The sequence below is a fragment of the Echeneis naucrates genome, chromosome 6 (genome assembly GCF_900963305.1).
Source record: "Echeneis naucrates chromosome 6, fEcheNa1.1, whole genome shotgun sequence".
Lineage (NCBI taxonomy): Eukaryota > Metazoa > Chordata > Actinopteri > Carangiformes > Echeneidae > Echeneis > Echeneis naucrates.
Window position 1 is genome coordinate 12226060 of NC_042516.1, and position 27098 is coordinate 12253157.

Here is a 27098-nt window from a genome sequence, read left to right on the forward strand (position 1 = left end):
AGGTTAATTAAATTGTTTATTAGTCTAGTTTACAATTCAGATGAACTACCAGGGGAACTCTCTAATTGGTCTGGGATGATTCAGGTCTGCTGTGGTTGTATCAAGCCCATAACAACAGAGAGGGGCAGAGTTTGTGTCCATGATGCTGCTGGCGTCTTAAGAGTTCAGGCTTTGTTCATAAAGTCCAGTCAAACTTTAATGCCTGTGCTGGCGTCTGGATTTACACAGAAGCATGCAATCTGGCCTTGTCTAATATTTCATCTGGACAGAGAAAATCAGTTTTTGAATCCTATGAAACATCTGACCATTGACCTTTCCAATACTTTGCTTCATGTCTCATAACTACAAATAAAATGGAGGAAAAAGTTGCTTTCAGTGCAGCCTGAATATGAAAATCCCCTCATGTCAAAGAGCCTTCATTTCATCTTGTAGTCTTCAGGTCTGTGGAGAAAACACAAGACAGCACATTAGTATGGAGAGGCTTTAAAGTCTGGGAAAAGAAGTGATATGAGCAAAAACATGGAGAGAAAGTGAAAGATGCGAAACCAGACAGATCTTATCATTTTTCCTTTCAAAATGAGACGGGGCACAGCATCCTTTTTGTGTTTCTCCCCTTTAATTTCTCACAGAAACTGGAGCAGACAGATACTATCAGAACATGCAGTATTGGTTTTGATAGAAAAGTAGAAAAAATATTAAGTGTATTAGCTCTACTATCAACTAGAGCAGTATATTTGTGTTGTCGCAGCACTTGTTTGTGAGTGTGTGGGTATTATTGTATACCCAATAATTATCTTTTACCTCAGACTTTCAGAGAGATTATTAACTGTGTTAAATAAAATAAAATCATCCCCCTGCCACATACAGAGATGTTTATATATACATATAAATATTGATTACTAAAATGAATTCGAGTGAAGAAATATTAACCAGGCCAAGGCCACGCAGTGAAAGGTCTGAACACACACACTGATTGTCTGGTGAGATTGGATTAGTAAACAATTAGAAGCGGCTCATTTATCACTGTACACACACACTCCAACGATGCCAAACACCTTGTACACATCTGTACACAAACTCCAGTTTTTGATCAGAGCCCACCATTTGAATTTGATGCTTTCACATAACTGAATTCAGTTATATTACATCAAGTTGGTCAGGCCAAACGTGGGTGGTTTGTTTCAAATGTGTTTCTAGTACCAGGTGGAGGTGAACCACAGCGAAGTGATGTCAGGATCATAATCAAACTGTCTGTTTAAAGGATTAATCCACCCAAATGAGAGCAGCACATCAACTCGCCTCTTGTGGTATCTGAACATACTGATTTGGTGTTCTTCAACTAGATATTCAGTCTGAAATATCTGTTTCAACTTTTATTCAGTGGAGATGTGTTGAATTTTGTTTGCGGGGCTGAAAGCATAAAAGTTATATTAGAGAAATTCAACAGTACTCAAAGAAACAATGGCCTCATTTCTCCACAGCAACTGAGAGCCCAACCTTAAAAAGGACTGTTTCTTCAGCTAAGGCTAGTTCTGATGCAAACTTTTCATGTCTGCCTGGACTGTCAAATCAATCCAGAAGGACCCGTTGCTGTTGATTTTCGACAAAATCTTACTTCTACCGTGCTGTCAGGACACAACATAAATTTCCATTAACCTTCATTGTACTAAGAAGAAATGAAAACCAATACAATGTGGAGGGGACACAGAGGTAATTAATTCAGTCCAATACAAGAATCCTGCATTAATTCACCCATTTAGATCAAGGAGGTCAGGCTAAAGCAGAATCTCAAACTATTTCCACAAAAACAAATTGTAACCCCTCAGAGAGGTGCTGATACCAGACTGGGTTAGTGTAGCTATGTGCAACTAATCAACTGTCAGCTCATCCACATCAACGTCTGCAGACCGTCCTCAGTGTTCACCAACAATCAGCACCTCGGAGTTGTGACCCTGACCAGGTGAAGCAGCTGGAGTGGAGAACGGGCTCAGTAAATCCGAGAAATGCAAGGAAATGACTTTATCATGGCATCAAAGCTCAGGTCACAATGTCAGTCTAATCTCCAAGCAGAAAATACTGCACTCAGAAAAGTCATGAATATGATTATGCCAAATAACAGATGCCCTGTCTCACAGCTCACAGAGGAACCTTGTATGTCTGAACGGCCGGGATAGGAGGAAAGCAGTTGACTCTCCCTACATGTGCTGGCGACATTATACCAATTATATTCAAAGGTTTGGCTCAGCAGCTGGGCAAAAACGGAAAACTTGGACATACATGGTTTACTTCAAACAATATAACATCTACAGAGCAGCTGAGTGGCCTCTGATGTTTGCTGCTCACAAAATCAACAATGGCCGTCATTTATAGAGCTTTTCTAGATGGTCCAGCAGCAAACCACGAGCAAAAACAACCCTAAATATGCAGTAAATAAAACCTGGGGACAGATGGCATACAGTCATGCATTAGAGCTGACCTCAAGTTGCTCCTGTGACTGAACTACCAAAGTGAATTTAAGCTGAGGACGTCAGTTCCCATGAATCAAGCGGCTGCCTGTCCAACAGTCAGTTGTTGTTCTGTGTATCATGTCACACACTGACAGGTCTTTGTTGGCAACAAGCACTCACACCACAGCCACATGTGTTCTTACTTACATCTTATTTTTTCCTGCCCAAAGGGAAAGTGTCAGAGTCAAACTGGCCACAAAAAGGTGGTTGGCAGCTGTTTGAATTGGATCTGTTCATGCATGTGTTGCTTAGTGAGGCGATGAAAACAATGTGTTGCACTACTGACAAGGTCTCGAGTGAATCAGTGTCATGAGTGTGAACCCCCATATTCACTGACACACAGCTTTCACCACACTGGCTAATTAACACTGCGACTCCTCTACAGCCAACAGGCCAAGTGAGCGCAGCTGAGGAAAAGAAGTGAGCCAAATGAAAATGTCACTTTGTTGGTACTAAAAGATCGTCTGTGGATTTTTAATCTTGTATCACATACTTGTAAGTATGTGAAAGTCTGACGTTTTACAGATACAGCCAGCATATTCCAAACAATCGCAGGAGGACACCTCAGGCCACCTGACGGCAGGGACTGAATGCTGACATGGTCCTCAGGTCAACATCACCCTCTTTTGGTTGCTCCTCATTAGTACAAGACAAAGACTGCTTAGCGTTTTATGAGCAGGGAACGAAATGTCTGTTGTCACCTTGTTCGTTCGTTCATTCATTCATTCATTCACACATTCATCTTCTACCACTCATCCATTTCCGGGTCGAGGGGCTGCTGGAGCCAATACCAGCACAGAGACAGACAGAGAACAACAACAACAACTACTCACACCAACCAACCGATGGGAGGAACCCCGCGCAGTCACGGGGAGAACATGCAAACTCAGCACAGAAACGAGAATCGAACCCACAAACGTCTTATTGTGGGGTAACAGTGCTAACCGCTATGCCGCTGTGCTGCCCTCGAGGTCATCTTGTGAACGTCGTGACGTTTTCATGACAGTGACAACAAAAGCCATAATTCCTTTGGTATTTTAACAAACCTACTGCACACATGCACGTGTGCACACACGGCGAAATGTCTTTTAAAGGCCAGCAGCAACAGAGAGAACGAGTCACTGATCCTGTTAATCCAGGTGCTTTCTGTGTGCCTGGTGTGTCAACGACACATTCACTGTGCATAGGGTGTCCGTTTCTTCATGTTTCTACTTACGGTGTCCACAGCCAGGGGAAGGCGTCTATCTCCTCCTGTGTGTACTCGCTGAGTTTCCTGGGGACTTCTCTGGGCTGAGGCAGCTCCTCCGTCAGGTTGGCTCGAATGTCCTCTGGCAGCTCCTGGTGAGGGTTGGACAAAGGAGAATGGTTTAGGTGGGTCAAATAATTTAGGTGTATTAAAGAGGAGGGGGAAAGAAATGGGATGAGAATAGGAACTGAAAAAAAAAATTGAGAATTGAACACGACAGGGGCAGCTCAGATATCCTACTCAAAGGCTCAAAGTGGAAACTATCACTGTCTGAGGTTGACAGACAGTCACCCTCTTTCATATTCATCAGAAGTGGGAGTGTGTCTACAGATTAATTAAGGAATGGGCAAATACTTTTGAGTAAAAGACAAATTTAGGGAACAGAAACGAAATAATTCTGCAGCAGCTTCTCCCTCTCTGCACTGATCTGAATAGCTGATGGGACTGCAGACATTCATGAGGTTCAGGAGGTCCATCTTGCTGTGATTAAGGATGCACAGTGCACAACTTCAATCGAAACGTCAAGACAAGACCGGGACAAAATAAAAGACAGGTATCCGACTTTCCTCACCTCTAAATCCTGAGACCAGACAATGTACCACAAACTCCATCATCTGACTTTCTGCTCTAGTCACATACACATGGAATTAATATGCTCCCACGTGGATAAAATCTAGTGCGTTTTTGGGCACGACGCCCGGGTCCATTAACAACCTGTCCAGTACTTTTTTTTGGTTTCAATCCATTTGAGAAGCTGTGATGTGTGATGTTGCTGAATTTCACCAGTGCAATTTTAAAATAATCAAAATTGAATGCTCCACAGCAGCAAAGGTGTTGCCTCTGTGCTGCTTAGACCACCGTCCACCATAAGAATGACGCCATACACGTTTTCTCAGTGGGAGGGGACAGTTTGACAGCCAAAATTAAACGTGACGATCGATTTATGTTTGGCTTCTAATCCACATTTCTGACCACTTCACAACAAACACTTACTTATTTACACATCCAGCAGAAACAAAGAAACATTAACATTCATTTGGGGTCCCATTACTGCCCAGCCAATGTACCCGAGTCCAATATTCACTCTCCTTTCATCTGCGTTTCTTGTTTTTAATCTGGCTCTTATGCTTCTAAATTCTCCTCTATGTTCATGAGCTGGTCATTAAGTGTCTGCCATTAGGTGCTGAGCTAAGTGAGTGCACAGTTGGTTTATCAGAATCAGACCCTCCTCCGTTTAAATGCTCGATTACACTGAACTACACATTCATTTTATATTAATTAACTGATATCTCATCAGCTCGAAAAAAAATAAGGATAAATAGGACTTACGTCATCAGGGAAGATGTGCAATCGCTGCATCATTGTGCGCCGGTGTAGGTTCTTCGGCAGCATGCCATAAACTGCTAACCTGACGATCTGGTGAAAAGCAGCACATTGCAAAGGTTGAAAAGTCAACTTACTGTTTCTCATGGAAAAAAAAGTCAGCTTCTAAAAGCAGCCTTGCATCCTTCTTTCCACATTTCTTCTTACATTTACCGCCCAAAAACAGACTTTGTTTCTAAATATGAGTCTGGATGCTAAAATGTGAATTCAATTTGGAAAGAGTTACTGGACTGGATATTGGATAGATATTTTGGAAAGAGATGCTGGACAGAGGCAGGACTGACAAATCATTCATCTGTCCAGTTCTAATCCTCGCTCTTCTCTCTCCAAATCTCATTTTAACCAGCCGCCATCAGGACACACGTCTGTGGTCAGCAGCTGAACTTACACCTGCACAGAGCCAAATGCAGAGAACACGTCTCCTGCTTTTATAACGTACAGATTAGAACCAATAAAGGTAATTCACCTACTTTTAATGGTTCTCAAATGAAGAGAGTAAATGTTTAGTATATTTATTAGCCTAAACAAACCACATGTATAGGCCCAAACTGCTATTGGCATGTTAAATGATTTGCTACAGTCCTGCTGTTAATGGACAACATCAGCTTCACTGACCTGTAAATGTTGCTATTCAAATTAAACGTGCAACTAATTAAACTAAATGCATTTCACAGGATCCAGCTGAGAAAGGATCACTCAGATATTAATCCATCGTGTTAGTTCTTGATACTTTCTGGACCATTCAACTTCAAAGAGTCTTTTCTTAAAAAAGTAAAAGATATGTTTATGTTTACATCTTATGCCTCAATATCTTCTGTAGATTATTACACATTGTTTGCATAGTATTTTCTGGAAGTGGAATATACTGAAAAATAAACCACGTTGGTGAAGGAACTGATGTAAGATTGTTTAAACAACTAGGTCTGTTGTGTGCTTTGCAGCTGAGGCTGCTGCTCTATTCAAATGTAACTGTGAAACCATGAATATGTAACACAACTGAAACCCCAGGAACTGAACTGGCATTCTCATACGCGTTTTACAATCACCAGCCTAAATCCACTGCTCTTTAATCCATGGACTCAGCACTAAACATTGACGTGCACAAATTGTACATATGAAGGAAGGGATAAATGTCAATCCACATAAAACTTGCTCTGCACAGCATGTGGCGGACAGAAATTATACTAATCTCCAAGAATGTGGATTAAAATCATTCGTACAATGTAACAGAAATCCTCTGTGCAAGGTATGGGGGCATGTTTGAGACTCACAGACACGTTTATAGGTAAGAAGAAAATACTGTGTGACAACACTCACAGCTTTTGGGTCTTTGTGGTGCAGTTGGGCAGCGGTGACTTGTTTGAAGCCACCTGGATACCTTTGGAATAAAGGCAAGTTAAATAACTGACAAACTGAGGCTGCAGAGTTTTAATATCAGCCTTACTCTTCTTCGCTTTTTGTATATTTCACCAAACACAAGAGAAGATAAAATTTATGCTTAATACAATTCATTTGGATAGATTAGCTTTTTCTGTGCACCTCTAAACAAATTAAATATTGTTGTAGAAATTGGGCGATGAATTCATCAGCTTTGGGATAGTGGGTGGACTCCCATGGGCCCTAGTAATTTTAACAAGAGCGTACTGAGACATGCTTTGTTTTTAAATTCTATGATGAACAAAACTAGAAACATCAACATGAAAAAAGTGCTGCGTGGTTTTAGAGAGCACTTACCCTGTGTGTGATGAATAGACTTTCTGTTCCCATTTGTTCCCAGAGAAAGCAATTTGTTTGGAATTTATTACTACAACATGGTCTCCACAGTCACCTGTGAAGATGAGGGGGTTAATGTTGTTAGACGATTATGAATACAAAGACTGAAGTACCAATGATCAGACCAAGACCAACAACTAATACCCCATGAAGGGTAAAGTGAGGAAGGAAGAACAGGGGTTTCAAATGTTTATGCTCTATCTCCATCTTGTGGTCCTTTCTTGCCATGACGATCTTCAAGTGATAGTTTGGGTTATTTTACCTCGGGCATAGTGAGGTCCTTGTCTATAGTCAGTGCATTGTCTGCAGGAGATTCAGAGCAGTGTACTGCCAGTTTAGAAAGCTATGGAGCCCCTAAAGTCCCAGAAGGCGGTATTTTTTTTTTTTTTATCTTGTGCGCACAAGTTAATATTTTGTTCCCTCAAGATGATTATCTTGTGCGCACAAGATAATAACTTAGACTTTAGGGGCTCCGTACGAAACAGCAGGGAGCACTGGTACAAAAGAGCGATGTGCTGCTGCGGACAGGTTCAGCAAATAAAGAGATTTTCTCCACTCAAAAACGTGCCACTGGCGTATTACTGGCTTAGTTTGGCTTCAAAAGGCACTATCGACTGTATAACTTCATTCTGTGTTCAGGAACAGCTGTCGGGGTGCTCTTGTGTATAATAATACAGAATGTAAATGGTTGAAATAATGAGGTTCTGTCGCAGATAATGGGACATGAGATGAGATGGGACAGTGGGAGGCTCCTTCTTACTGAGTGCGTGGTAGATAGGTTTGTGTTTGCCCTGTAATCTCACAGAGCACATGCTGGCGATCTTCCCTGGAGGCTGCATCCTGGCATCGATTAAAAACCAAGAGCGGGCGAAGGTGGCCCATTGCTGAAAGCAGAGAGGAGGAGAGACTGGGATAAATAAACTGACAGACACAAAGCCCGTCCAGGCCTTTTCTCACGACAGTACATCTGCCATTTTTCATTTGTTTTATGTTGCTGTACACCTTAATATAAATCTGGAACAAATAAACCTTGAGACAATTATCTATATTTACTACTGTAGTTTTAGTTACAGCCTGACATCTCTGCTGCGTTTTGTTTATCTTCTAAATGTATTCTGTATCTAATATCTGACTCCTGTGTCACTTCCACTCCAGCTTTAGCATTAGCACGTTAGTGTTGCTGTCGACTGTCAACAATGTTTTGGAAATGAATGAATGAATGAATTGGCACAATTTGACTTCGTGGGAATATTATACACGAAACGGACCTATACTTATATATATACATATATAAAAACTCCTAGACCTTCGTGAGGATGGCCCTGCTGCTCACCGTCACTATCTTCTGCTTATATATTTCCTCCCGCACGGAGCGGCTAGCTCGGCTTGCTAACGGTACGGCTATCAACTTGACTGACATAAATACACAATACAGTCATTCTTTAGTGTGAAATAAGAAAACACGTTGTGTTGTGTATAAAAATTACCTGGGCAGATCTGGAGAAACTTGACATTTCGACGGCAATGTTAGCACATCATCAAAACATTTGACCCTCAACGTGAGTGACGGTCCGTTGACTAACTGTAATCGGGAGAAACAAGATTGTAGACTTTGTTCCTCAATGTTAAAGCTTTTTTCTACATATAGTTTGTATACCATAACATACAGACACATAGTGGCACAAATATGTGACTCATTGGTAACTCACTAACAATTCTTGACATAAATCTTTGATTTAAGTATTTTATATATTTATTTAAGAGTCAACCGCGCAGTTGTTTCTACTCGGTCCTATTTTGACGTCGCGCCAAATTTAACTTCCTTCACGATAGACAGAGCGCGGGTAAATTTGACAGTCACCGTCGGCGGCGATAACACGAGTTCGGTGTTTAGTGAAGGTTTGACCATAAAACAGGTCGTTTCTGAACACCTAAAATAGTTTGCTCGACATAGCCGTCGTTTGGATCTTCCGTCTGAGCTCGACATGAGGAGTCTGGACGAGGTGCAGGCCACGCTGCAGATCGCCAAACTGAAAGAGGAGGATCTGCAGAAAACAATCCACTGTCTGACCTTTGGCGAAAACGTTTCGTCTGCAGATTATTGCCTGATGGAGCTGGATGACACACTCTGCAAACACATAGAGGCAGGCCAAAGGTGACATAAGGAATCACCGCTGTCCCCTTTTGTTTTCATACTGTAGGTCTGTTATTGTCATGATAATGGTCAAAGCCCTTATGTGTCAGGAGTCCAAAACCCAAATGAGAATTAATTTAATGTCATCAAACGAAGAAATAGTAAATGTTTAAACGGCTTAAGAAAATATGTTTATTTTGTGTAATCAACTCATCATAATAGTGCCATGTGCTAATGTAACTAACAATAACATTCAATAACTTTTCCAGTCTCGTGATTCGGGGAGATAAAGATGAACATGCAGTGCTCTGTAGTGGTGACAAGACCTACGATCTTAAAATAGCCGACACCTCCAACCTGCTGCTGATTGTTCCAGGATGCAGAACACCAGACCAACTGGGTGACAGCCAGGACGGTTCTGAAGTGGTGCACACTCAGGTACACAAATGATGCACAGATGTAGCAGCATGTAATGTAACAATCACACAGACGATTGAAACGATGACATTCAATAACTAACAGTATCCTCCTTTTGTTGTAGATCTGGGGATTTTGCAACAGCTACTGGGAGCTGAGGAAAGGGCGTCCTAAACTGAAGAAACTGACCAAGCTTTTAATGGAGAATCCCTATGAAGGGCCTGCGTTAGGAGGACAGACGGAGGTCACAGAGAACAGAGTAAAGGCTGTTCTTAAGTGAAGTCATTAAACACAATATCCTGTAGCACTAAGCATACAGATATATTGGCTCTTTCGCTAGCACCCATCTTTGTTAGGTGATTGTTGCTCTTGAATGTTGCAGCTTTTCCTAAGTCCACCCCTTTCTGCTCTTCTTTTGCTAGTACAAAATGCAGGATCTGTTGGAGAGGATACAGGCTAGTGAAGAAGAAATAAAGACCCACTTAGAAACCATCCATGCCTGTCAGATTGATGGTAAAGTGTTGGATTTAACATGAATGTTCTTTAGCCTACCAGATTTTTGCAGAGTTCTCTCTTTTTTTCCAGGATATTGGCGTGTACTGGACTTTGACTATGAGATGAAGCTGCTTGCTCATGTGACTCAGCTGGTGGATTCTGAGTCATGGTCCGTCAACAAGGTTCCTCTTCAAACCAGTCTGGAGGAGTTATCCCCATTGGAACCCAAGTGAGTTGACACTAAGGCTCGTCAAGCTCTCCAGTTGAGATCTGCACAGGAAAATATGGACAGTTTGAACTTTACGATTAAGGAACTTTGCTAGATTTTTAACTGGGTTCAGACTTTAAAAAATCCAAATAACATACAGTTATTTATCCAGGTTCCAATAAAAATGTTTGTGTTCTTATTCACAGAGAGATGATCGAGCACTGTTTGAACTGCTATGGAAAACGTTACACTGAAAATGGTAAAATTAATTAATTAATTGGCAGACCAGAAGATTTTTTTTTTAAATTATTATTGGTTTGAGAATCTTGACCCATCAGGTTCCTACTGTACTGAAATCTCGTCTTCCGTCATCTATACAGATGAAGTGTTTTATTCACTGGATGAGGACAAAGTTTGTCGGGCCTTAGCATTAATGCTGCTGCAAAACGCTGTCAAGTTCAACCTGAGGGAGTTTCAGGAGGTCTGGCAACAGAGTGTCCCAGAGGGCATGAGCACAAGAATGGACCAGCTGAAGGTCAGTCTGGTCCTGTCTTATTCTCTGTAGTATCGGAATAGAAGCAGGACGGCAGAGTTTTAATTTTTCCTTTAATCACAGTAAATGTACATTCTGGTAAAGAATTCTAAATTATTTACCTAATTTTTGTAATATTTTCTGTACAAATCAAAGAATCTTTGATGAAGAAAAGATATTACTTTTCGGCACAAGTGAAAGAGTTGCTTCAACCTGCACTACTAAGCCAATCATCTTAGCAATGTTCTTAGAAATACTGCTTGATACTGTGTCTGGGTGTATTTAAAAAAAGGCACAAGGAGAGCAGCTGGTAAAACAAATCCCCAAAGTGACAAAGGTCACAGTCTATCTTTCTTATTATGAGGGTAAAATTAGGTTATTAAATGATGCAGATAAAGCCCCTATACATCTTGGAATCAGGAATCAATTAAAATCAACACACTTCCTCTTAATCTTGATGACTGAACCAACGTGAAGCATACTGGAGTTCTGAGACTAATCATGATGTTGTGTCAGAGTCACAAAGGAGTGTCCTGCTTCATGTCTTTGTCCTACTTATTGTCTTGAGATTAATAGCACTGTAAATATTGCAGAGTGTTGCCCTGGTGGACCGCATGTCCCGACCAGAGACCATCTGCCTGCTGCGGGTGGAAGATCTCCCAGAGGGTACAGTGGAGCGCTTCAACCAGCTCTTCACACTGAGAGAGAAATGGACAGAGGAGGACATTACGCCATACATACAGTTGGTGTTATTTATCCCAAAGAAATGATCAGAATCTTTACTGAAAACACATAATGTGAATTATCAGGGGTTTTTTTTTGTTTGTTTGTTTTTTTTTTTAATTCCAGTTGAGAGATGATTTGTTAAAAAACAGAAAGTTTAACTTTTTATTTTTTCCCTCAACCAGAGACCTGTGTGCAGAGAAGCAGACCACTGGAGCACTGCTGACAAAATACGCTCGATCTTCAATGCAAAATGGGATCAAGGTCTTCAACTCCAGAAGACCTGTGGCTACATGATGCATTAAATATACACTATTAAGTGTGATCACAACTTTTTCCAACCCAGTTGTTTTTGTCAGTGAAGCTGAACTCTCTTGCTGTTATCTCAGTTATTATTTTGTCTGTAAAAATGCTACATGTTGATAATTAAATAATTTGTTGTCACATTGTTTTTTACTTAGTCACTCATGCAGTGCAAGTGCTGTGATGACGTTTGTCCACAAGGTGGTGTCCTGTCATGAAAAACCATGAAAAACCCAGGTTAAGTGTGCTCAAATGACAATTATTTGTAACACAGAACAAGAGCTTCACAGAATCACAATTCAAATCATACAAATGTTTGATTTTACATTAAAGGTTAAGGGTTTCACCTGAAAGAATCTAAGACTCAGTGACACATGGATTTAGGTATTTAGGTGATAAATCCATTAATCAAGAGAAGACCTATCAGGTATTTTGATAACTGATGAAGTATTTTATGAACAAAATCATAGTTTCCATTATTTTCGCTACCTTCAAATGAAAGGTAATATGAAATAACATGACTATAAATTACTAAGTTTGGCATGCAAATCTGGTTCAGATCTTTGATGTGGAATCAATTTTCTTTCATTACAAGTTCTAAAACTATCAAGACTAAATGAGGAAGCTGAACTCAAGTGGAGCAGATGACTCAGAGTATGTGGGCTGCATTTTTAGCTGAGTACAGTTGAAACATCAGAACGTCACAGCTTCATTACAGCTGCTATAACAAATTTAAAAAGGTCAAGTAATCTCAGAAAGTAGAAAATGTTCATCAAAAATGCCTCACAAGCAAAAGTATATTAAAGTATGATTTCAAACTGGCAGACAACGCCTCTCTGGTGTCAGTGTTTAATTTTCTTAAGGGTCCCATTAGTTGTGATGTCTGTGACTCCCTGTGTTTTCCTTTACTAACACAACTGTCTGTGTGAATCAGAGTTAGTCCCATGAGAAAGAGCTAAGCAGACATTGTGTTTCGACAGGCACACACCTACACACACAAATATCTGTCTTTTCTAAATGACTTTGTCCGTAGGGGCTAACTGACTAAACCTGGTATCACTCATAGGGAGTACTGACTTATCAGTTGTTGGGGTCAAAGGATCCCAGCTGTGATTGTGTGTTTTTTTATCTTCAGTGCTGTCTATGTTGAGCCCACAAAATGAACTCTTTCTACTTACACTATTACTCTGCATGATCTCTTCTTTTGTTTCCTACCCTAATGATTTCTTCACCTATTGTGATCCCTCCTGTTTCTTCATTTCATCTTTCCTCCTTTCTTTGGAAACCAGAACATAAGTGTGTGTGTGCCTCATTTGTCTTCATCCTCTTCTTCTTTCTTTTACCACAGAAAAGCACAATTGCCAAAACCGAAAGCCAAACATTACATGAGCAGATGGGAATAACTGTGTAAAGCATTAAAAGCACACTTTATTGATGATATCACAAAACGGCAATAGTTTCTTAGTATGAAACATTATTATGTTGATCTGACATTAATTCTGTGAATTACAACTGCAATTCTTTAATGACGTAGCTAATGTCATATGTTTAAGAGCTTTCAAAGACAAGTTTTTCCCTTTGCATGACAGGAATTGTCCTGAGCTACAGTAAAGCAGATCTTCAGAATTGTATTATAATTTTTTATTTTTTTTTTATAATTTCTCGTGTGTACATTTAATTTACTCATGCTGTGAAGTGCATCTGAACTTGAATCTGGATCAGCTGTAATTCATTTACAATGCTGATTTATACCACAAACAAGGTAAAGACAAGGCAGCAATTTTTGGTCTGGTCTTTTAAAATCCAAATTTAATTTACATTCAATTTGTAAATACAATACGACATTAAAAGGTCAAATGTCTTCCAGCAGCAGTTGAAAGCTTTCAGTTCCTCCCTTCCTGTCCTACCTGGCTACCTTGGCAACATGTCCTGCAGGTCAGCCACGACATAGGCAACAACGGCCCACAACGCTGAGCAAAGGTTCATGTCTTGAGGGTCCTGAACTGTCATGGTATCACCCTCACTGTGGTGGAACCAAAAGTACCGACTGTCTGCCACATGAAGACTGGCACCTGGATGTGAGACAGGGAGGAAGATTGATGGGGGGAAAAAAAAAACTAAACAAAACACTGTATACTCAAATTGACATGCATAAGACTCAGCTACTTAAACAACGTGGGACTCCAGGTCAATAAATTTCATATCTGAAAAGAAACACCATCATTTCAAGAAATTTCTGTGCAAGTAAACACAAATATACAATATAAGAGGTAATTAAATTTCTTGGTCATAGCAATCCTACAATGTTAACAGTAACTAAGGCCTAAAAACACAAAAGTGGTAACAGCATCAAGGAGGAACATTACATCTTTCACCTCTTGTTGTGGGTAGCTTTCAATTTCACTGTTCATCAACTCCCTCTTCAGACTATATATGTATGTGTTTTGCTTTGGTGATATAAAAAAATAATAAAATAAAACCTGTGTCAAGCTGCACTACAAGAAATGTACATCACATTTGCATAAGACCACAAATTGATTGGCAAGTTATCCTTTAACTACTCCTCCGTTCAAAAAAGCCCCTTTTTTCCCATTTAATCTTTATTCATGAAGGTAATCTCACTGAGGGATTGGATCTCATTCTCAAGAGAGGCCTGTTTTGGACAATGAACAATGGTTTACAGACACATTCATGAATAAACTGCCAAGTGGAAGCAAAATACACTAAAATCAGGGACACGTTTCAAAAGATGGCTTTCCCAGGGCACTTAAAATTATTTTAAAATCTCCTAGTGGTATGAAGCTGTCAAGCTTCAGAACCTGCTGAAGAATGATCCAGGTTGAAGGGACAGAATAAGAAAATGCCTGGCTGAAGGTGATAAAGGTCTGGGAGCGGAAGCTATGACTGCTCTGTCTGTGTGATATACAGGAGGATAAATGTGTTGGCCACAGTCCAAATGATCCCAGTGTAAAAGACTGTGGATGATGACGACCAGTTGATCTGAGAGGCGTGTTTCCAGTCACTGATGAATCTCAGTGCTCCGTCATAGACAGCATGTAACATCTGCACAAGTTACAAGGAATGATTTGGCCATGTGAGCCAGAGGTCCTTCTACTCCTCTGAAGCTCATGTGACACCAGGTAAAGTGGTCAGCGGACCTGTCCACACTGCAGTCCAACAGATAGCAGTAACGCCAAAATGATCAGCCACCAATCCACAAAGCACACAACAAGTTGAAGTTACTTTGTGTTTGGCCTAGCTTTCCCTGAGTGCGGTGCCACGGTCCGCCTCTCCCGCAGGACCCGCTCTCTTTCCCGGCAGACAGACAGACAGACAGACAGAGATGGCGCACTTTCCACAGGAGAGCTTCTCCAGCTAAGCAGAGCTGGAAATGGACAGCATCTCATCAACCACACGGCCGACTCTGTTTTTGGAAAGAAGCGCGTAAAGTAAAATCTGTTGAAGACTGAGGTCATCCTCCAGATTTAAAGGGCCAGTAAGCATCAGATCCAGTTCCTACGTCGCAACCGGGCGACCTATAGCCGTCCAGCTAAAATTTCCCAGAAGCCCTCGGTGCTGGCTGGTCTGGAGCCAGGCCAGAGGAAGAAGTCATGTCGCTTAAGGCCAGTCATGAGAAGTGCATCGTCCGAGGCTGCAGAGCGTTGAACAAATCTCTGCACAGCCTGCCCAAAGAGAAAGGCACTGCGGACAAGTGGGCAGAGTTTGTGTTTGGAGAGGTGCAGCAACAGGTCTGCAGGAAGTCCTTTCTGGTGTGTACGGCGCATTTTGCTCCAGAGTGTGTTCCCAACCAGAGGCAGTATGATGCTGGGGTAGTTTCTAAATTAATACTGAAGAAAGGATCCGTCCCCACCATCCGGGACCCGGCCCCCAGCTCCGAGGCGGTGAGTACGGCCCCATAAAGACTGGGCAGCCGAGGAAACACATGTTGTGCATTGTGGAGCTGCACATGTTTGCTCACAATATCAAAAACACAACAATGGTGGCTAAGAAAAGTTCATTTTTTTGTCTTTAGTGGCTATACGACCGGTCTACATGCTGTACAACAGTGTTTTCTTATTTAAACTAAGCCTTACGTGGAACAAGTTAGGCCATAGACCCCCATTTAAGAAGATTTAAGGTTTATCAGAGAAAAGTCTGAATCCGTGACCAAAATGGTCCTGCACCTTGTGTTTGTGACACTTATGAATGGATTTATTGTGAAAATAAATGATAACTCTCATACAGGGGAAGCCTGGGCCCCCCCGGACAGCTTTGTAAGGGCAGACCAGACAGATGTCCAGTCTGTCACAGGACATGCATACACAATTCACAATCACATAAACACAACGGGTCACTTAGGGCAAGGCCGGAGGTAGATGGTTAAATAATAAGGTAGGCAGTGGAAGCCCAGGTAGGTGCAGACAAACAGATAAACACCTTGCTGTCAGTTGAAGCTAATCACTGCCCCCAACAATACCGCTCTTATGTCTCTAAAAATCCCCCCGGAAGTATATATATAAACGCAAAACTCCACGTTTAGAAACAGACATCAAGACCTCCGACCGGATGTGACGTCATACGGACAGTCTCCGCCCCCACCTGCAACATCAGACCCCAGCCCGTACACACTGTGGGAAATAGCTGTCCCTTTTTTATTTTTTATAGTGTGTGTGTGTGTGTGTGTGTGTGTGTGTGTGTGAACTTCATCAATAAGAAACACCATCCGTCATCTCCAGCTAGCCGAGCTACACACCGGACAATGTCGCGGAGGCGCTGCACGATCGCGGGATGTCAGGGAGCCAATTTATCGTTGCACACTCTTCCCAAGGATGGCAGAATTAGAGACCAGTGGCTCAAGTTCATTTTCTCTGAAGTCCCCGAACATTTCAGCCCCAATCTGACCGTCTGCTCGGCTCATTTCAGCGTCGACTGCTTCCTCAATCAGGCACAATACAATGCAGGTTTCTCAAAGAGACTAGTGATCAAGGACACTTCAGTCCCCACACTGTTGGGCCCGACGTCCAATCCACAATCTGTGAGTAAAAACATTATTTGATGTTTCCCCAAAGCAGCAGCATTGTGCGGAGTGACAACATCTGCTCTTTGGGTTCACCGGTGAGTTTCACCATGAGCCCGTTCACACCAGACAAAACAGTGCAGCCTTTCTGTTGCGGGAAACCAAGTGAAGATGAGCACACAATAGACTGTATAGAGCCGGTCGGGGTGAACCATAGAGTATATAAAAGGGTTGAAGACTCAGTTAATTTTTTCCCCCCTTTCTTCTCTGGTTAACAACCAGCTGTTAATACAATACCGCCACCTTCTGCTCCGGAGACTGGGTCTTATTTCAACTCCCCCTCCAAAATCCATGAACTAGACAACACGCACATCACTCTCACACTTTGTTTGCATTGTCTGTTAAAGGACTGGATGTGAGAGGGAACAAAAAGGGCTCAAAATAAAAAAAAAAAATGGCACAACATTTATGGCATACAGAATAACTTTGACCATGCCAAAATATGTTGCATACAATGCAATCTATAAGCAAAGTAATGCTGAATGATATTTAAAAATGTTTAAAACAGAGATAACCACACATTCTGGCAATGATGAATCAGGGACCTACTTGTTCATACCACGGAGAGCCAAACCAATGTTCAACTATAAATTATGCACGGAAACGTCTTTTCATTCGTAGTGTTCAGGTTCATTCATTTGATGCCGATTAATTAACAACTCATCTTTAACAACTGTTTGGTAATGGGCCAGGCAAAGTCTACAGAAATGTGGATTGATAACACATTGATGTGTCTGCAAAGGCCCTTGTGTCCTTGATGGCTGAACAGGTGGCGATTCCTAAACCAGGATTAGACCTCAAAGTCTCTAAAACCGTGCTGTTATGCACACACACTCCTTTTCAGATATAGCAAATTTTCATATCCTGACTGGTTAACACATAATAAATAAATAAAGTTAACAGAAAATACTAAAACACTGGTTTGTTAACAGGAAAAAAAATCCTGTAGAATATCTCATCTAAATTGATTTCCATCTAATTAAAGAAGGGTAAGTAAAATAAACATTTTTCTTTTTTAAAGAAAGAAGAAAATAGAAATTAGTTGCTGGCAAAAATGTTGGACAAACAGCTATACGCAGTCTCAGACTTTGTTGTTCTAAATTATATTTTGTCTGATGGATTATTGCTGCTTCCTTTATTTCTGTTAAGGGGTCAGGTGGCAGCATTCATCATATTTTGCCTGCTGTCAAACATGTTGCATCTCAGACTGATCCCCCAGAGAAAAGATCGGTTGGCACTCAGCTATCTATGAAAACTCTGCAAAATCACATCCGAAGCACAGGTTTGTGGTCCAACCTGTCAGACATAAAAATTTAATGTTGGTTTCACTTACCTTAATTTTAACCGCACCCATTCATATTGCAACTATCAATACAATTGCCATAATTATTTCTCTGTCTTTAAAGCTACTCAGGCCCGAGTGCCCAGCAAAGACTGTGGTGTTTGCACCCTCACCTTCCCACTGGACAGTCCCCTGTTGTTCCTACAACCAACAATAGTAAAGAGACCATCAAAGAGACCCCGCATCAGCCTTACAGATGAGGAGGAAGGCCCTTCTGAAAGCAGCTAGTCTAAACTGGTTCATGGATTCACTGCGACTCTGAGGACTCTTGTCACTGTGAATTAACCGCTGTATCTTGTGTATTTTCACCTCTTTCTATCTCTCTTCATGGAGAGGGGTTGGTGAATGAATGATTAGTGAATGGAAGAAATAAGAACGCTATGGTGTAAAACAAGCCTTATGGAACAGCATTAGCAGTTATAAGGTACACGTACCTTTGTACAACTTTAACTAGTGTAAGTTTTTCATAATGGTTTCTTCCCTTTACTCTGTCCAATTCATACTGCAGAAACAAGTCTTAATATCCCTGGATCACCAGAACAGAGGAAAAAAAACAAAACCCAACTGCATTCGAAAGTGTCCTTGAGCAAGACACCAAACCTTCAGTTGCTCCACTGAAATTGCTTTTTAAAGACAAGACTGTATTTGAGTAGTTGAGTGGCTTCTCTGTTCATTGTATTAGGATCAGATACATTTGAGGTCTTTCTGGCTGAAGGTTCAAATGTTAGAAGTTTTGAGTTCCTCTTTCTACACGTTATAACACAGTGTGTTTCTGCGCACAATGCAATTTCACTTCTACTATAACTAGTCAATAGTGGAGAAATGTTAGGACCAAAAATCTCAACTTTTTGTTTTTTAAACCGTCAATACTAAAGATGGGATTGTGATGTACAGGATATGTACATCCTGTAAAATCATCATGAACCCGCCAAGGAAATCTTTCATACATACCAAAAAAGACACATGCCGTCTTTTGTGTCCATACCATTGGACTAAAAGTGGAAAGAAATTTCCACGTCCATGTGTTTTGTGTGAAGACCCCCAGGGCTGAGCAAGCCTGCATGAAAACTGAAAATTTCAGTGTGTACAGGTAAACCCTCAGTAGGCTTTGTAAAGCAGGACCCTATTGTATGCTTTTCATTATTCAACAAGATATCTACAGACAGCATTTTATTTGTCTTTTTATATTAAGAAACACCACATACAACTTGGTATATATGTTGTGATAATAAAAAAAAACTTTCAGTAATTTACATAGATTTTGTGCAGCTTTTTCTACTTTATTTGTTATTAATTGCTTTTTCATTTTAGACTTACCCAGGGTAGAGTAAGCAGAGAATTGACTACTCAAAACTGATAAAAACAAGTACTCATGCATGTTCTAAATTTAACAGTTTCACTTAAGAAATATAGTCATTGGAATCCTGGATAAGAGTAATTAATCTCTTATTATATAAAAGAATGTTGGAGGAGGATGCAATGCGAAGAATGACAAGGACATGAACGCCTCTGTAAATCAGGTTGGAAAACAAGTGAACGCCCAGCTGGAAGATGAACTCTGATCAGCTAAAACTCATGGAGCATGTGCACAGATTTAAAAGTGCTCCAGGAACTGAAGACCAGGCTGAGCTTTTACATTTTAAACATGAAAACAGACAAGCTTCCCAATCCATTATATCTCTATGTTCTCCCTCTTTCTCTACCAGTTTTACCTAACACCTGTAATTACTAGGTTTGATTAATATAACTGAGTGTCTCATGAGCTAGTAAAAACAAAATGGCTCTCAGAGGTCAATTTAAGGAGGCCACACTGGAAGACATACATTAAATAAATATCTTGGCTTTTGTTGATTTTAAAAATGTACATAGATATCAATCCTTTTCCAATGCTAATCCCTTTTGCCCACTCACGTTCTTTCAACTAAGTGGAAAAAATGAATGAAAAATAAGAAAAATAGTCACCGAAAAATAATCAGCAATGATACATTTACTATTTCTTTTGTCTGGGCAGCTTTTCTAAGGTGGTTTATGAAGTGAAGGGTTTAGAATGGCCTGCCACTGTTTTCACTGTCAAGTTGTTTTTTTTTTTTGTTTGGGAAAACTTGCTATATAGAATCATTTGAGGATGACCAAAGACTGATAATTGAAAAAAAGTGTTTAAATCATGGATTATTATAGTATAATCAGTTCAGTGGAGCTCTGTGTATGTGAATAAGTAATGAGCTAATCAATGACTTTTGTCTGACTGAAATGGTGCTAGTTGCAATAGTTAAGTCTTTAACGGTGATACAAAAATGTATGACTGTGAAATGGATAAAATGTCATTTCACTCATACGAACTTGAGACAGTAAGAAGAGTATTTATAGTGACAGGAAAGTTTGGGTAAGACAGAGGGGTTGACATGCAGCAAATGGCCTGTGCAACTGCAATATGGACTGATCTTAATTTGTATGCAGTCTAGGGAGTGACCTGCCAGGGCATTCTCAGGTGTCTGAGAATTTAATGTGTGAATGTTAATGCAGCTACTTCAAAGAGTCAATTTAACAGCAGCTTTTTTTTTTTTCTCTCAACAGGAACAAATATAATGGCAATACAAATATAGAGATTTTACTCTATTAATTCTGTTTATATTTAATTTTAATTTACATGAAGTCAGCTGTATGTTTTTGAGATTCCGCTTTACTTTGGATGTCTTCACATTCCACTTAACATCTTTAAGTTTCAATTCATACATTTTGAATGTAATAATGAAAGTAGACATCTCCCTTAGCTTCCCTACACTGTGCTCATATTTGATTGCTAAAGATGTGATTCTGTGCATACAGTACTTTCAGAGAAGCAAATTGAGCTCATTAACACTAGAAACAGAAAGCCATTTCTAGTTTGTGCTTATAAATTGGAAATTTTTCATAATACTTTTAGAATGTCAACTTTCAGTGTGCTTTTATATAGATTACAGACAGATTTATCTTACCTGGTACTCCTGCCTGCATCCACGGGGAAATGTCTGTCCCTTCTCCATGTGTCTCCAGCTTGGTCGTATTAATGGGAGCCAACAATTTGACCACTTCTTCCATAACCTGGTGATAAAGACAATGCAAATCTATTTGTATGCAGTTGTATACATCAGTTGCCTAAATGTGCTTAGCAAAAATAAAGTGAGTCTAAAAATAGAGACAACATTAATAATCAGCAAACAAATTCTTTGAAATATAATATTAAAAAGACATCAATATGTAGATTTAATCAGTATATTTAAAGTTCAAGATTAAAAGGTTAAATAAAGGCAGTGGAGAGAAGATACAACAAAGCTTGACACATTGTCATGTCTGATTCTGGCACCAAATGGCCATTGTCATTCAGGATATAAAGCAATGTTACACTGACTCATTCACATGAAAGAAAAGTGATTCTGTGCTGAAGCCCAGATTTTCTGCTGTGGCAGAAACATTGGGACAATACCAAGTGCACTTATTTTTAGTTGAGAATGTGGATTAAGGAGTTGAGCACATTCGGTATTAACACTAAGATGTGATCAATAATGTTCCCAGAAATCCCACCTGTCGTGCCGCGTCACTGCCAGTAAATTGCAGAGCCATTGGGGTGAATGTCCCCAAGTCTGACTCCATGACAAGGTCAAAGTTGGACAAATTCACCTGGGTGGAGATAGGACATAGAGGAAAGAGTAAACAGAAGACTGGAGAAGCCAATACAAACCTCAAACGGCAGAAATCTGAACAAACAAATGGTCTTCATGTAGTAAAGTTAAGTTACACAGGTACTTTCAAATCAGGGTATACACACTCAAATAACCACTATGAGTTGCTAGTGCAGCTGCTTTACCTGACCGAGGCCATTCTAATTATACAGTAAATCAAACTTAGGGCCGACAAAACTAACAACCTTGTAACTCTGTTCTTTAAGGTGGAGTTCCTATGGGTCAAGGCCTGATGGGCTAAGCTCTGAAGAAGGAAACTGTAAGATTGTAGATTACTGTTCATTTCCTTTGCAAAGAGAAAAACTTAGTAGCAAGCCAAGGCCTCGCTAGTTCACTGAAAGGGTACTCGGTACACTTCTGTAGTCTGTATTTTCACGATGTGGTTCAGCTCTGCTTACTTCTAAAAAGCAGGAAGAATATTTGGTTCAGTTGTGTTATGTTAGGTGCTGCAGTAAATGAAGCAGTACCTTGTGTAGATTGTAGTATTGCTGAGCTCCAACTCCACCCTGCTCTTCAGCTGTCCATAGCACTGTTCGCATGGTTCTCCTTGGACGCAAACCTGAACACAGATGAGTGAGGCAAATGAACACAGCAATGTAGGTAAACCACAGAAAACAGAGACAATGGCTCCAATCATTGGATTTATTTTCGATAAAATATGTTGTGATGATCAGATAAATTTTATTGTCCCACAAAGGGAGTGTTATCCACACTAACTTTCTGGACTTTGTCTAACAGCACATAATTCCCTCAACCTACTTACAGTCTGAACGAACTGATTTGCAAATTGACTTTAGGAGATAACTGAAGCAGCAGCATAACTGTTCTCCCTTTCATGAAATATTACTTTAGTTTTCTACAGCCTCAATAGAGTTTTAGCTTGGTCTTTCATTTATTAAGACCACTCAAGCTCTATGGGCCAAGTTAGTTACTTAAATAATAAACTAAATCAGGTACTTGAATTTGTTTACAGGCCTAAGAAGGCATGTTTCAGTCTACATACTTCTCTGTATTTCTATACTATGTACATGTTTCTTTCTGTAGAAGTACCTCTTCACATTGTCTTTAACTGTAAATGTGTTTGCTTGTATGGTATGTCTATCTCTTACCTAAATCCTTGATGAGTGACAGGGCCTCCCAGGAAATCATGGCTCCACCACCATCGTCCATTGCACCCTGGCCCACATCCCAACTGTCCAAATGACCACTCAGCAAGACCACCTAGCAGATTGGAGAAATAAACAAGGCGTAAACAAAAGAAAGAAATTGAAAGAATGCAGTGGGAGATTTTTTTTTTTGATCAAATAAATATCTTTTTTTTTTTTTATCAGCAAGGACAGAAAAACAGGATAGAAAGACAAACTCATGCAGTTCAGAGTAATTTGCAGTTTCCTGTCAATGGAATTTTCCTGACCTGTTGTTCCCAAGCAGAAAACATTTTCTGACCTCCTCAAGCCCTATCTGAACAATGACCCATAAGACACTACTTTTGTTAAAGTGAATCTATCAAACCACGCATACACTCTTTTCTGTTCAAAACTTATTTTTTTCTGTTTGAAGTTTAGTCAAAATAAATTCGGTAGTAAATGTATGTAAAGTCGTACTTAGATGTTTTAAACAGATACACTAACATTCACGGACATGTATGTTTTCTAAGATGTATGAATCACAGAATTTTTTTGACAATACCAGACATGTCTTCTCTAAGTCAAACATCGTTGTTTTCCAAGTAAGGGTTGGTCCTCGGTTACAGTATGTTTCAGGAGTTTTACAGAGAAGTCTTTGGAATTCATTGGAAACATTCTGATCTTGCAACAGTTGAGTTCACCAGCAGTGATGGGATACACACAAATAATCAACACATGCATATAAAAAAAAAAAAAAAACAGCACATTTATCTCAACCCTCTATTTTTTTTATTGTATTGAATCCTTATAATAGTAAAGCTAAGAAAGATCCTTGTTCACCCACTGACTTCACATTAATTTACTATATCCCTCTTACTATTACAGCTACAAAGTATACTTCAAGCTGCCTTTCACCAGGTGAAGTGACAGTGAAGACAACTAAACTTCATTTAAGTCATCATAGTTTAAAGCTGTGTGCTGAAATAAACACCGTTTCATCACATTTAGCGCCAAACGTTGGAAATCACTCGCAAATTTTTTAAAGTAACTTTTTACACCAAACAACCTATAAAATATTTGTGAAGGTTTTCATATTAACTTCTACATTAAATTATTTCAAATTAAATTAATATTACTACATTTACATTTAGAGATGTTTGTGAAAAGTTTCAGTTGAGTGGGTGGAAAATCCCAGCAACTCATCACTGATTTGACTGTGAAAGGTCCAGAAAGGCTAAACTGTGGAAATGACTCACAAAACCTCAAATATATATAAACCTCTGAACTCACACATGCACACACTCAAACCACATTTTGCTACTTCCAGCCAGATCCCAAGTCACAAAGCCAGAAATGATGTCAACCATGCCATGTGTTTCATTTCCCTTTTCTGAGGAGACAAAACTGTTGGTCCCCAATCCAGAATAGTAAGAACTTACATCAGTGATATTCCCCTACTCAAAGAATTGTGACTGATTCTTCAGTTATCTACAGCTTTTTTCCACAAATAGAGACTATCGTTTGTTACAGACAACAGATGTTCAGTTATACAGTTGTTTTCCACACAGTAGGAACTGCTGAAATAAAGTTTACATAATGGCATTATCAAAAATACAAAAGGAGACCTAGTTTGTGCTCTTCACAGTGAAAGTGAAAAATCAGGTTAGATATTTATGGCAAGATGTTTATAATGTTGAAAAAAACATGTCTAATATTTTTAAGAAGTTATGAGGGTGTAAAAGATTGCACACAAAGTTCTTGGAAAATTTCCAGGCTACACTATCAACCTTTATCTACCAGCAAGCATGTATCTTGTAAAAGCATGTCAATATAGTGAGGTGTTCATAACTTTTTTTTTTTTATAACTGTGGTGATCACAAAAGTATCAGAACTCCAAGGACCTTGAACCTTGATGAGTAGATGAGCTACAACAGCCAACCACACTGAGTCCCACTTCTGAACAACCAACATCAGAAATCTGAGGCTGCAAAGGGCGGACTCAAAACTAGAAACATAAAGACTGGAAATATGCCGGGTCTAATAAATCAGGATTTTCTGCTGAGGCATGCAGAGGAGTAGGCGAGGATTTGGCCTCAGCAACTTGATGAAGTGACATGCACCATTCATCCCAAACACCAGGTCAGTTCAACCCCACCGGTGGAGTCCCCATGAAAAAGAAATGCTGATCCTGCTTTTCTTTCCCCTTAGTCAACCAAAGGATAACCTTAAGCAGAGGGGATTAGACCTCCAGTCTCTGTCAGCGACTTTAACTATGTAGCCACATCTGTGCGTAGGCAGCATGCATCTTGGTTCTAAGAATCCCACTAATAATACGTAAAACCTTCTGGTCCATCCACACAGCATGAACAATAGTGTATAATTTTTAAGGGGCACTTTGCTACCACAAAGTGTAGCTAGACACTGTGTGCTGTGATTTTGTTTTATCTTCTGGATATGTATGGGTTCTTACCTGGTTGTTACCACATGTTCACAAATGATTAATCTGTTCATACCATAAAAAGATGTCTTTTAATTTTACTTGAGTTTTTTAGAATGGCCATTAGAGAAAAAAAAATGCAGCAACCTCAGTAACACACATTAATGACAAATAATTGTATACGTTCCACATTTAGGGATTCATTAACACAGAATCATTTTAAAAGGGACTTTTCAAATCTTTTAGTGCTTTTTCAAACCAAGAAAACTGTAAAACCACAAGTGGATTGTTTGTTTATGCGTGTGTTTTTTTTCCCATGGAAACACACGCTATACTGAATGACTTTAAGTGATATCTCAATATTTCCAGCTAGCGCTTCTATGGAAAGATGTAATCACACACAAACACAGCAACAAAATAAAGACGGACTAAATCTGTGTGGGAATATCTGAATTCAGCAAAAAGAGTTTTAAACTGTCATTGTTCAACCAAACCAAGGAAAAGCAGAAAGAAAAACAAATTTAGTAAGATGAGAACAGTCAGAGATAGAGTTGGTGTTTCCTGTAGACCAAGAAGTTTGGCGTGGGGTGAATGGAACCAAGGTGAGCAGTACAAAAAAAAAAAAAGAGACAGACATTTTTGTGCACGCTTTTGTTTAAATTATTTTTTTGATGCTAATGTTGGCAGGATTTGTTGGCACATTTCTTGCATTTCTCTACAGATGCATCATCTCCCTCCATCCAACTAAATACTGGTGTCGTAGTGGGTAGAGCAGGTGCCCCATTTAAAGGAGGCTATGCCAGTGTCATTTGTCACATGTTATTCCCCACTCGCTCGCTCCCATTTCCTGTCACTCTTCAAGCTGTCGTATTGATTAAAGCCAGAAAAGGCCATAAAAAATATTTAAATGAATAAATACTATGTAGTAAGTAAGCTCAGTTTAGTCGAGCTTCGTGAGAGCTGCTTTAGCACCCTTTGCTAGATTAGAGTGTCAGACTGTAGAGCCTAATAGTGCCATTAACCACCTGAATTTTGTGCCGTGTATACTGGGGTGGAGGTGTGAAACAGAGTATCCAGTGAGTCATAAAGGCGTTGTTTTAGCTGACTGCTTGATTAGAAATGCAATGGTGGCAAAGATTTTGGCATGGTGGGCTGCCATAGAAAAAGGTTAAGAGAGGATACACTGTAGAGTCTTAAAAATAACTATGACAGCATTTCTGAGCCCACACTATGTCATTAGAAGGTCCAACCAACAGATTCACACTTTGCACTTAAGGAAAAAGATTGATTCATGGTGCAGCAATAAAGAGGTCAGACAAGCATGTACATGCATGTGTGTAAGCAAGCAAGAAGGTGCATGTGGGGAGGCTACCTGCTCAGGGTGCTGCCAGCCTCTTATCTCAGCCACTGTGTTGAAAGAGTCAGCATCCGGGAGAGTCTTGGCTTCCATAGTGAGTCTCACCACGATCTTCTGCCCCCTCTGCGCCATACGCCACATCAGCTCAGCATCCTCCACAGTGATACATGCTGTAGGGATACGTTTCACTCCTTCCTCGTAGTCCTGCCAACCTGTATGGGGACTACAGAGGTAGAGGTGAGAAATATTACTGTTGAGTAAACATTCATTAATTGACTGAAAATCTGAGGGCGAAGTGTATTTCAGTGATAGAAAAAT

General features: G+C 40.0%; 3 protein-coding genes across 8 annotated transcripts in view; 1 reads left to right on the forward strand and 2 right to left on the reverse strand.

The window, feature by feature from the left end:
• On the reverse strand, nucleotides 1–10218 carry mrpl13 (mitochondrial ribosomal protein L13). 2 transcript variants are annotated; one of them, XM_029503374.1, is made up of 8 exons: nucleotides 10013–10218; nucleotides 8397–9897; nucleotides 7670–7793; nucleotides 6871–6964; nucleotides 6454–6514; nucleotides 5083–5169; nucleotides 3724–3845; nucleotides 2–441 (listed from the first exon to the last, which is right to left on the reverse strand). In XM_029503374.1, the coding sequence occupies exons 2-8, from the start codon at nucleotides 8421–8423 to the stop codon at nucleotides 417–419; spliced, it is 540 nt and encodes a 179-aa protein (XP_029359234.1). In that variant the 5' UTR covers nucleotides 8424–9897; nucleotides 10013–10218; the 3' UTR covers nucleotides 2–416. The 2 variants fall into 2 exon arrangements, with proteins under 2 accessions (XP_029359233.1, XP_029359234.1); XM_029503373.1 differs by lacking the exon at nucleotides 10013–10218 and having other exon boundaries at nucleotides 1–441; nucleotides 8397–8423.
• On the forward strand, nucleotides 8744–12031 carry dscc1 (DNA replication and sister chromatid cohesion 1). Of its 2 annotated transcripts, none has more exons than XM_029503372.1 (9): nucleotides 8744–9064; nucleotides 9313–9481; nucleotides 9585–9725; nucleotides 9883–9973; nucleotides 10046–10184; nucleotides 10370–10422; nucleotides 10544–10698; nucleotides 11289–11437; nucleotides 11604–12031. In XM_029503372.1, exons 1-9 carry the CDS (start codon nucleotides 8895–8897, stop codon nucleotides 11713–11715), a joined length of 1179 nt encoding a protein of 392 aa, XP_029359232.1. In that variant the 5' UTR covers nucleotides 8744–8894; the 3' UTR covers nucleotides 11716–12031. The 2 variants fall into 2 exon arrangements, with proteins under 2 accessions (XP_029359232.1, XP_029359231.1); XM_029503371.1 differs by having other exon boundaries at nucleotides 9585–9719.
• The window catches only part of LOC115044404 (carboxypeptidase Q), a 21215-nt gene continuing 4350 nt past the window's right edge, over nucleotides 10234–27098 (reverse strand). For 3 of the 4 annotated variants that reach the window (XM_029503363.1, XM_029503362.1, XM_029503360.1), the window contains exons 6-11: nucleotides 26796–27003; nucleotides 22969–23080; nucleotides 22327–22418; nucleotides 21702–21797; nucleotides 21116–21221; nucleotides 10234–13793 (exon numbers count right to left, since the gene is read on the reverse strand). In XM_029503363.1, coding sequence (XP_029359223.1) covers nucleotides 13633–13793; nucleotides 21116–21221; nucleotides 21702–21797; nucleotides 22327–22418; nucleotides 22969–23080; nucleotides 26796–27003 — 775 coding nt within the window. In that variant the 3' untranslated portion in view covers nucleotides 10234–13632. The remainder of the gene's footprint in view (nucleotides 13794–21115; nucleotides 21222–21701; nucleotides 21798–22326; nucleotides 22419–22968; nucleotides 23081–26795; nucleotides 27004–27098) is intronic. The other variant, XM_029503361.1, reaches the window with a different exon arrangement.

Coding starts and splice junctions, on each gene's coding strand:
- mrpl13 (XM_029503373.1), bottom strand. CDS start 8,423: ATGTCAAGTTTCTCCAGATCTGCCCAG. Junction 6,515..6,870: donor GTCTATTCATCACACACAGG/GTAAGTGCTCTC, acceptor TTTATTCCAAAG/GTATCCAGGTGGCTTCAAAC. Junction 3,846..5,082: donor TGCACATCTTCCCTGATGAC/GTAAGTCCTATT, acceptor AACCCTCACCAG/GAGCTGCCAGAGGACATTCG.
- dscc1 (XM_029503372.1), top strand. CDS start 8,895: ATGAGGAGTCTGGACGAGGTGCAGGCCACGCTGCAGATCGCCAAACTG. Junction 9,065..9,312: donor CACATAGAGGCAGGCCAAAG/GTGACATAAGGA, acceptor TAACTTTTCCAG/TCTCGTGATTCGGGGAGATA. Junction 9,974..10,045: donor CCATGCCTGTCAGATTGATG/GTAAAGTGTTGG, acceptor CTTTTTTTCCAG/GATATTGGCGTGTACTGGAC.